Below are 10277 nucleotides of genomic sequence, written 5' to 3' on the forward strand. Positions count from 1 at the left end.
AATGACGTTACTGACCAATTATGACCAAATATTGACGTCAAAATGACGAGTGCTTGCTACCTGGGATCGGTGTACGTGACTTTACACTTGTCGCGATACAACGGTAACATGTACTCGTGATGAAATTCGTACAAACATGTCTTGGATATATCGAGGATGCACATACCCACGTAGATTGGTTTGTCGAACTTCACCTCGAGTTTTCGCATTTCTATTGCTACTAAATTCTCCGAAAAGACGCTTCGGCTATGAAAATTTGGTTTCGCAATCATTGCCTCCGCGCCGTATCTACCCTCCCAATGAGTCACGAGTCACACGTCAACGTGATTGCGCACATTCTCCATGGTTTTGCCAAACACTGCATTGTTCATCAATTTGTATAAATTTTTCTCGAAATCGTTTTTGGCCAATATCCTAAATTTCGTATTGAGGTCTATATAATCGCGAAGCCATGGAGATTGCGCGAATTTCAATATGCGGTGAATCTTTGATATACGGAGACCGTGACGAGTACACTGCTGCAAGTTGCGATAATGTATTACATAACATTTCTTATCGTATAATGTTGCGAGGAGCTTGTCCTGCCGCTTGCCGGGTGGTTTATCGCGCGTCGGACAGAACGGTAGGTCAGTGTGCGCGTCGTGAAGATGTTGCGGATACTCCAAGTCGACTTCGAGAATGTATCCTATCGAATCCAACGCGACATCCATAACATTAAAATCGGTTACGTCGTCGACCCATTTAAAATCTGCGTATGGCAATGGTTGACTCATTGCCCAGCCGTATAAGTTATTTACATCAAAATACATGAGGTACGACGACGGTTTCGATGAATCGTACGACTGCATGTACTTGTTGTTGGCCAGCGCGTATCTGTTTGAACATTGACTCAAACGCCGCGTATACCGCGTTCAATAAACATGACCATGTCAATGTCGGTGAGCAATTCGAAATTGATACGCGTATGCTTCAACATCGCATCCCACGTAAAACCCGGTAGAGTATAATAATACGCCGGATCGAGTCCATAACTCGCGACGCAACTATCGCGAAAATTTTCAAAGATATCGGCCAACAGCAAGACATCGGTTTTGAGATATAAATCGCTGTAATCACCGAGCGTTCGAATGGAGAACCGCTGCCAGACGTCGACGGCGTGCGCGTAATCGCTCTCGGATACGGTGTCACCTGTCAATGAACTGTAAAACGAGTCGCGCGGTGTTAAACACAAGTCCTCCAATTTTTCGACGCAGTCAATGTACTCATAGGGAAATACGCCTTTTCGTGTCAGCAAATCAAAATTTTCTGTGGATAATTCACAAAATTTGCGTTGCAATATTCGCAGTTTATCCTTGCTGAGATAAGATGCCAATTTGTCGAGACTAGCGGTGAGAAACTTGTACGAATCGATAAATCGCAATTTGACGCACGTTTTCTTATCTTTATCTTCGGTGCTTTAAACGTTTTTTGTAAACGAAATATATTTTTCTTTTGTAATTGGGAGTAAATCTACATGTCCTTCGTATGCTGTTGCTATTTCAGTTATAATAAAATGTGCATCGTATCCCGATAAATTATGAAACACTATGGGAATGCAATGCGAATCTTTATAATTTAAGTTACAATTAGAATGCGCGGGACCTCTGTATCGACCGGTCAGGTGACAATGGTCGCGTACTCGCACGTCGTCTGGCTCAAACGGTTTTTCGCACACGTGACAGTGCGTTGCGCTGTTAAACTTTTCCCACTCGTCTCGCGTGAAATCTGCCATGGGTACATTAGTGGACAAAATGGTCTTTATGTCGTGAGCTAAACGTCTTAGCTCCTCGGCGAACCACGCGACGCAATCCTTATCGCGACGAAACCGATACATAGATAACGACTCGTCGTACGAGCAACGCACGTAGTACCCTATGCTAAACACGCGATGATGTTGATATGTGTACCTGGACGTTTCCGGATCCGCTTCCATCTTCTCCAGGGTACATTCCAGGTCGGCGTATACGATAAACGGAACTCGTTCCTTCCTGCTGTGATTTTTAAAGGCCAACCACTTGTCGTTATCGCTCGGTAACTTGATCGCGCAGTCATTCATCTCCTGACAGTCGACGGTGTGGGCTTCCAATTTCTCGTTGGAGCTGAAGTAGTGCAAACATCTGCAAAAATAAACGCAAATATTATAAATTTTTTTATACACCAAATATTCTATATGTTATTTAAAGAACTATAGGTACTTACCGATCGCAAAAGTATTTCCTGTGCTCTTTTTTACTGATTTGCGAACTCACGAGGCGGGATAGGTTCTTGATCCATGAAAAATGTCCCACGTTGTCGCCATGCACGTACAGCAGATTTACGTGTCTGTCCATCTTACGATCAGTAACCCGTAATGGCAAGATTGCAAGTTCCTTGTTTTTTTTCTCGATGCTAAACACATTGATGGAGATGTTGTTGTAATTTTCAAATTTTTTAATTTGATCCAACGTTAATGGAAACTCAATGCCCGTAAGATTTAGCACCGACGTGTAATGTGGGTACGACGATTCCCGTTCTGCATGTCTCTCGGCTGGATACAGAGCAGCCACCACTGACCATGCAAAACATGCATTGTCTCTTGATTGCACGTTTATCACCGCTTTCTTTATTTTAATTTCTTGCAGTATTTCCACAAAACACCCCGCGTGCAATGGATTATATTTGTTCACATTTACCGTTAAATTGAGTATACGCGACAACGCCCATCCGCTATCACGTTCCTGGAATTCCTCCAGCTTTGCTAAAGTAGGCTCGATAACGTGTCGCTTGTACCACTCGTGCAGATCGGACTCACGAAAGAGTTCATAGCTTCTCGTTGCGATACTTTTATTTGGGGAGAGATAACGCGAACGGGGGCCGGGAGGGACCGCACGCGAACGAGAATACGCGCGCGACCGGGGGACGGGGGAAACATCTACGAGGGAGAGATAACGCGAGCGGAAGCGTGTGACGTCACGCTGACCGGCGCGGCCGTTGCACGCGGACTCCGCGGCGCGGCGAAACGCGGACCCCCTCGCCCCGCGGCGCTCGAAAAACGCGGTGTCCCCCCCCTCCCCCGCGACGCACGACAACGCGGTCATTCTCCCCCGCGACGCACGAAAACGCGGTGTCTCCCCTTCCCCTCCCCCGCGGTTTCCTTTCCTCCCGCGGTTTCCCCCTCCCCCACCCCGCGGTCTCCCCCGCCTGCGGTTCCCCCAAGCCCCGCACCCCCTCTCAGATCCCCGGAGCATAACCGGCCTAGCTTAGCTACTCACGTCCGATCACGAGTTTACCTGCATTAATTGTTTTTCAGACATGAGTTTAGATTAGATAAAGATAATTGAAAGTTCAACAATTTTTGTTCTTATTATTTCAAATGATTGTTCTGGCTACTTTATTCCGAATTTTTGTACTTTTTAAATACACAATAAACAATGTATTTTCATTTTCAGACAGTAAAAAATAAGTTCCAGATCAAATTGTGTCGATCAGACAAAGTGTTGAGTTTGCCCCGGCATTTTTTAATTCGAAAATTTGTCTTCGCGTCACTTTTCCTTTCCTGGCGGCAAAACAAAGCAACGTACAGCAAAACTTTCTGATTCAATTTTGTGAAGGAACACTCTTTAAATATATACCATTGAATTTGCCTAAAAATTTTAATTGAATATTAAAAATTGCCTTTGAAAAAATATTGTCGAGTTAGCCCCGGTCTCCCCTACAATATACAATAATATTATAGCACGTGCATGTGATGTAGGATGTAGTTCATGTCAACGTAAAGAAGAATATTAGTTTTCTGTAGTCTCTTAAGATTTTTAAGTAACGGTTTTAAGCAAAATATACAAAAAGAAAGAAATTAAATATTTTTTCATATTTTTCTTGGAAAAAAATACAATGGAAATTTTTTCGAAAAAAACGGAAATTTTTCCAATTTTACCGGAAAATTTTCCATGCTTTAGAACTCTAGTTTTAAAAATACAATCTGCACGAATTAAATAACATTGTTCTTGTGTATCCAAGAGTTGTGCGATCCATCGAATCCCAGCCATTTCACGTAAACCTCGTCACCCCTCCTGCGTAGTACTTTCTCCACGAGATACACGTCAGGATAAGTCGCGCGATGCAACTCGTACTCGTAGAACGCTCCAGCGACGGATTTTCCACGATAGTTCTCGAGTAGATAGGTTACGGGATTGGTACGCTGCACTTTAACGATCTTAAACACCTCGGTGGTCCAATTCGGCGTGTAACCCTTCTCGAAAATTGTCTTGTATTTGCTGACGCGTACCGAGTCGCCCGCTTTAAACTTTGCCGGGCCCGCGATCTTTATCGCGCTGTACACCGTAGCCAAGAGTTTTTCGGCGATTGCGGGGGTAACGTCGACGGGTCGCATGCCGATCGTTCGATGCTTGCGCGCGTTGTAATCCGACACGAGTCGCGGCAAGGCGTCGACCCACTTGTAATTTCCATTGAGCGTAAACATCTTCCACATATTGTTTTTTAACGTGCGATTGAATCGCTCGACGACCGATGCCTTCATCACCTGTTAGCCGGGTATCGGCTAAGGGGATCGAGTTCCGCTCGCGAGCGAGAAAGGAGTGAATCAACACGTCCGATTTCCAACTTATATCTTTATTGAATAAATGGGCTTGTTCTACACGAGTTGTCTCTTCTTGTTGAGTTCCCGCCTTGCGGTTTGTTTTCAGGAAATCGTAGGTGTTTCGACGCGACTGCTAGCTGTTCTTCGACCGACTGACTGGCATGCCAATTCGGCGGTCTTTTATAGTCTTGCGACCGAGTCTTGTTGCTAACTCGGAACTTCCGAGTTAGCGCGGAATTCTCGTTGCCGACGCCTCGCGATGGCCTTCGCGTCAGCGATTTCGGTCGCTCCGGAGTCCGCGCTCCGGGTTCCGGTGTCGACTTGCATCGGATGATCGCTCGTCCGATGCAATCGTCAGGAGTTTCGGCGGAAGTCATATTCGATTTCTGTCGCTACCTATCGAATTACCTAATCGTTGCGCGCTCGCAACACACCGAATACGTGGAATAATGATTGATGTCGTGTTTTTTCACGAGACGTTGCACGTCGGTGTTGTAAAATTCCTTCCCCATGTCGATTTGTAGATTACTAGGGCACCTCTCGCTATCTCGAATTATCTCAGCGATAGCGTCAGCTGTCTCGCTGCCGCCTTTACCCTTGAGCGGCAAGGCCCAGGCGTACTTGCTCAACATATCGATGACGGTGAGTATGTAGTGGTAGCCTCCGTTGAAACGTGAGTATGGGCGCATCTCGACGATATCAGTGTTACGTCAGGACCCCGGAATTTAGGTACATTGGTTCGACGGATAGCGAAGGAAAGGCTATCCGAGGGAGGGGGTAAAGGAAGACGTAACGAGATCTCTATGGTATCTCGGGTTCACGCTGGAAAGGCGCGTGCCTCGAGTCGAATGCACTTTTCGGGAAAACTCTAGTCGTGGGTCAACGTCCAGAAGGGACGCTATTACGCCTACTGAGAGTTTTCGTGCACTCGCGGTCCTGTTTTCGGTCAAGGATAATATCCCTATTACCGGGGATCGGACCTTGTGCGATTTAGAGAGGTAGTGAGGGGTGAGGTCTTATTTATAAATGAGTAAACATTGTGTTTATTTTAATCAAATAATTACAACATTTATTGTAAAGGAATAGAACAAATATTATTACAAATTAAAGAATCATTATTGTATATAATAATACGTGGAAGTGTGGTGTGTGTGTGTGTGTGTGTTGACATTTGTCCTGGTACAAATTCGGAAGATCGGGGAGGATTTTTCTAAAGATCGATATCCTGCTCGTCAACGATACATTTGATGAGTAGATTGGGAAGAATAAGTGCTGACTATGTATGTGTGAATATATAAAAACGAGGGTTCAAACATTAATTTGGTAACATAGTTATTGGAATAAAATATTTAAATTTATTCTAGAGAAATAGTCAGTTATAAATTCATGATTACGTAAGGAGCTATGATTACGATACAATGATTGATTAACGGATAGTGATAAATTTATACATTCATATACTATTTCTATAGTGGGGGATGGGGAACGCGGGGAGGATTCCTCGAGTACTTCGATACTCGAGTCGGAAAAGGAGGGAGAGGGTGATCGGTCACGATAGAGGGTGGTGGAACTAGAGGGGGAAGGAATTCCGTCAAAAGGAACAGGGGAGAAGTTGCAGGGTGATCTCTCCCGGAACTCCGCAAGTTTCTCGGAAGAAACTGGAGAGTAGGAAGGTTCAAAAAGGGGGGAAGATTCTGGGGTATCGGGGAACACCCGATACGCAAGGGAACAACAGGCAGATGAGGGAGATCGGGAAGAGGGAGAATCGGGGATAGCGAGTTCGATATGCGGAGACCGTTCGGGTCTTAGAAATGAGGCTAGGAGCTGTCGCTCCACTATGCGGGCCCGCCTGTTCCGAATTAGCCGATTGCGGATAGTTATTCCCAAGGACTTGCGGCGGTGAATTTTCGACTTCACTAAAATTATTTTATGATTTTGAATTCGAAAAAAAGAAGGAGTTTTAAAGACGATTTTATACTGATATATATAAATATATATACGTGTTCTCGTGTATGGTATTCACACATATATATATATGTGTATACTATAGGGATGTATGTAGATAACCGAGCGGGTATCTCGGACTTACTGTTGACGGCTGTGATCGGGGAGTCTCTGAGGTGACTGCGCCGGATTCTTTCGGAGGTAGGTTTGGCTCGGTTCTGTGATGTGTCTTGACGCGCACAGAATCGACTCGCGACGCGGCAGAAATCTGGTTTCACTTGAGGAATACAGCTGGATGATAGTTGACGAGTACGGCTGGTAAATATAATTTTAAGACGTCTCGGACTGGATCAGAAGTGACTCCAAGTGCGCAAAGTCGCGATTTTTATACAAAATTAAAGAGGCGGGATTATGTTTTAATCCGATTTGATTGGTTGGAGTTCTCTTCTGATCGTGACGTATGTTTCAATTTTCCGCCTATCCCGTGGCGAGTTTCCCCCAAAATCGTCATTGCCTATGAGCAATTTTTAATTAGCGGCTATTCATTGGCGAGTACGTTATCATCTTGCCCTTTGACAGTCCCTTCCAGAGTCTTAATTTTATCAATCGCCGCGAGGCGTGGATCTTAGGTCAAATCTGCGTTTCACGGAAAAGCGTGAGATCGGCCCTTCCGTGACCCGAGAGGTCACCCAGATCCTTATGGCGTTTTTAATTTATTGCGCCCTTTGCCACGAAATTTCGAGATAATTGAAATTTTGTGCTTCATTTCGTGGAATTAGATGGAATGCGACAAACAAGTCTATAATTTTTCTATTTTATTAGGTTCGAGTCTTCTGGAAGGTTTCGTCATTTACCATTTAATGAGCGATGACAGTTGGAGTGCATCCGCTTCGTCAATTGATAGCCGCTATTTTATGGTTTCCGTCTGTTTTGTGTGATGAGATGAGTGATTCCACGAAAGAAGGAAATCGTGGAGTCAACAGGACGTAACATCAGCTTTCCACAGATCGTCGTACCCTCGCACTATGACGTGTCTGCGGGGAAAATTTCTTCTCGCCGGTGCGTGCAATTCGTCCACCAATCGTCGCTTTTCGATATTTTTATCTGCATCGGTCGATTTTAACGGTCTCATGTTCGGTTAGCGTTTCGTTTGTTGTTCGTCGTTCTTCAGCTGTACGTTTCTGTTTATGTTTCTGCGTCGTTCGTAGCTGTTTCTGAACCGCTCAGAAACGATTTCGAGCCGTTCCTGAACCGTTCGACAGCCGTTAGATAACCGTTCTCGAATCGTTCGTTGTCGTTTGTCGTCATCAGTTAACTGCTTCTTGTCACTCATCGTCGTTGTCGTCATCGTCGTCGACGTTTTTTAGCCGTTTGTAGCCTTTCCTGTCTCCGCGTAGTTCGCAGCTGTTTCTAAACCGCTCGTAATCGTTTCTGAGCTGTTTTTTAACCGTCCGACAATCGTTCTTGAACCGTTAGACAGCCGTCCGAGAACCGTTCTCGAGTCGTTCGTTGCTGTTCGTCGCCGTCGTTAATTAACCGTTTCCTCTCTTCACTCGTCGCCGTTCGATAGTCGTTTCTGCTTAACCTTCATCGTTCTTTAGCCGTTTCCAATCTAACGATATTCGCACGTCGAAGCTTGTTCACCGCAGCCTGTAACGCTCGCACGTCCTTCTCGAACGCGGTAAGCTTCTCGTCTGACTCTTTTTGTTGATCTGTCAAACTTTTAACGCACTGATCTACATATAGTTTGTTAACCGCGTCACCGTTAGTCTCAGGTTGCGCTACGCGACAAATCTTTCGCGACCTTGTGTCAAAGTCCGTGGCGGTGCGACACAAAGCGTTGTCGCGCACGAAATTTCTCACTAATCCGCTCCACCGATGATAGGAAATGGCATTCGTCGCGTCTTCGCTGTGCTCGAACAATCCAAATTTATTGATCGGCATTTCGACGCCGATTGAACGAATCGCTGTCGCGCCGTTTAATTTATAATAAGCCCAGCCTCGCGAAGTTCTTCGATGATCGATGTGATCTCGTTGTCGTGGGCATTGTTGCCAGCTTGACGCGAAGCGTCGAGCAATCGTAGACGATCCACCAGCTCGTTAGGGTCGTCCCAGTGCACGTAGTCGATCTTATTATCGGTTAGCGTCATCGCGCGAGGCGCAATCCCTTTCCGGATTTTTTCTTCTTGGATTCGGTCGATATCAACGGTGAGATTACATATTGATACTTGTATCCCACGTTGCCCTTTACTTGCCCGCGAGGATCGTGTTTGAATTTATGAGCACTCGTTGTCAACAGTATGCTCCTGTACTTTTGCTTATCGTCCTCCGTGTAGATCGTGTCATTGGGTATTTTCTTGAAGATCAACTCGTAAATACCGGGTGTGCCGGCGTATCGTACGCCGTCGATATAAATGTTATCCGCTTTGTCCACGTCAAAACGTTTATTACCGAGCATTAATTCATTCTTGCCGAGATAAACGCCGTACACTATGTCTATTGTTGGAATGGCGCCCAAAACCTCTGTGATGTAAATTCGGCTCAGTGGACCCAAGTGATCTTCCAACTATTTCTATAAACCATTTTTGACCCTCCGACGTGTTTGCAACCGATTATGAACGGTCGTCCCGATCGAATCGTCCGTGGTTTCGAAAACATTCACGGTTTCAAGAAATTCGGGACTTGTACGTTGCACGGTTCGTGTCGGTGTAGAGGTTATCGGTGTAGAGGTTATCAGTGTAGAGGATATCGGTAGTACTATCGATCGTTTCGATTGATAAGATTTACGCGATGTCAATGAAAGATCCGACCAGGAGTCTAATCGTTTCCTCTTTCTCTTTGGTGTAGCATTCTCCTAGATAACGAAGAGAGAAGTGAGACAGAATACTGCTTTATTTTGCGCATGCGCACTCCATTTTGGCCAACACTAACATCAAAGGTGCCGACCGAGAGTTGCGCTACTGTATATACTGTGGTTGAATTTCGTACACGCTGACATCAAAGGTGCCGACAGGGAGTTGCGCTACTATGTATACTGTGTCGCTAATGGTCGCTGAAGAATGAAGAAGATCCACTGAGCTGCCCTTTATATAGAGGTCAATGTTGAATCTTCCTTACGAGCAAGGGAGCCGGCGATGCGCCGCGTAACGGAACTATCCGGCCGCGCGAACCCATGCTGCCGCCCGCGCGCCTTCCATCGTAGTCCGTGTTAGGGTGGAAGCACATAAAATTGCAGGAGCTATAAGCAGAAGGCAGAAGCCATATGCGCATGCGCTATGGTATCTGTAGAGCTTTATAAATACCATAGCTCATGCGCATATGGCTTCTGCCTTCTGCTTATGGCTTCTGCAATTTTATGTGCTTCCACCTTTAAGGGGATGCTGGAGCCGTAGCCGAACTCGATCGGCGTCGGTAAAGAAGACCGGCGAACTATATCTGTCCTTGTATAGACAAAAATATAGACAAGGATAGCACGCTACATTGCACGCACACATACGCACGATGCACACCGACATTATACTTTTATATTACGCTTCCAAATCTTGATTTGGGGGGTTTATCGATGTTTTTCTTGTTGTGCAATTCGGGGAAACTTGTTTTCGCGTTCGTACCAATGGTATATCTCTTATATGAAATACATCTTGTGACGAGCTGACAGCTCGCCGCAACTCGAGACGCCATATTGGGATAAGAGTAGGATAAGGAAATCTGTACTTCC

At 45.5% G+C, this 10277-nt stretch overlaps 1 protein-coding gene across 1 annotated transcript; it reads right to left on the minus strand.

The window, feature by feature from the left end:
* Positions 1-4006: 4006 nt before the first annotated feature.
* LOC112465861 lies at positions 4007-4498 on the minus strand. Its single transcript, XM_025033629.1, has one exon. The coding sequence runs from the start codon at positions 4496-4498 to the stop codon at positions 4007-4009; it is 492 nt and encodes a 163-aa protein (XP_024889397.1).
* Between the last annotated feature and the right edge of the window lie 5779 nt (positions 4499-10277).

Source organism: Temnothorax curvispinosus, unplaced genomic scaffold (assembly GCF_003070985.1).
Source record: "Temnothorax curvispinosus isolate PA1 unplaced genomic scaffold, ASM307098v1 QBEX01015566.1, whole genome shotgun sequence".
Lineage (NCBI taxonomy): Eukaryota > Metazoa > Arthropoda > Insecta > Hymenoptera > Formicidae > Temnothorax > Temnothorax curvispinosus.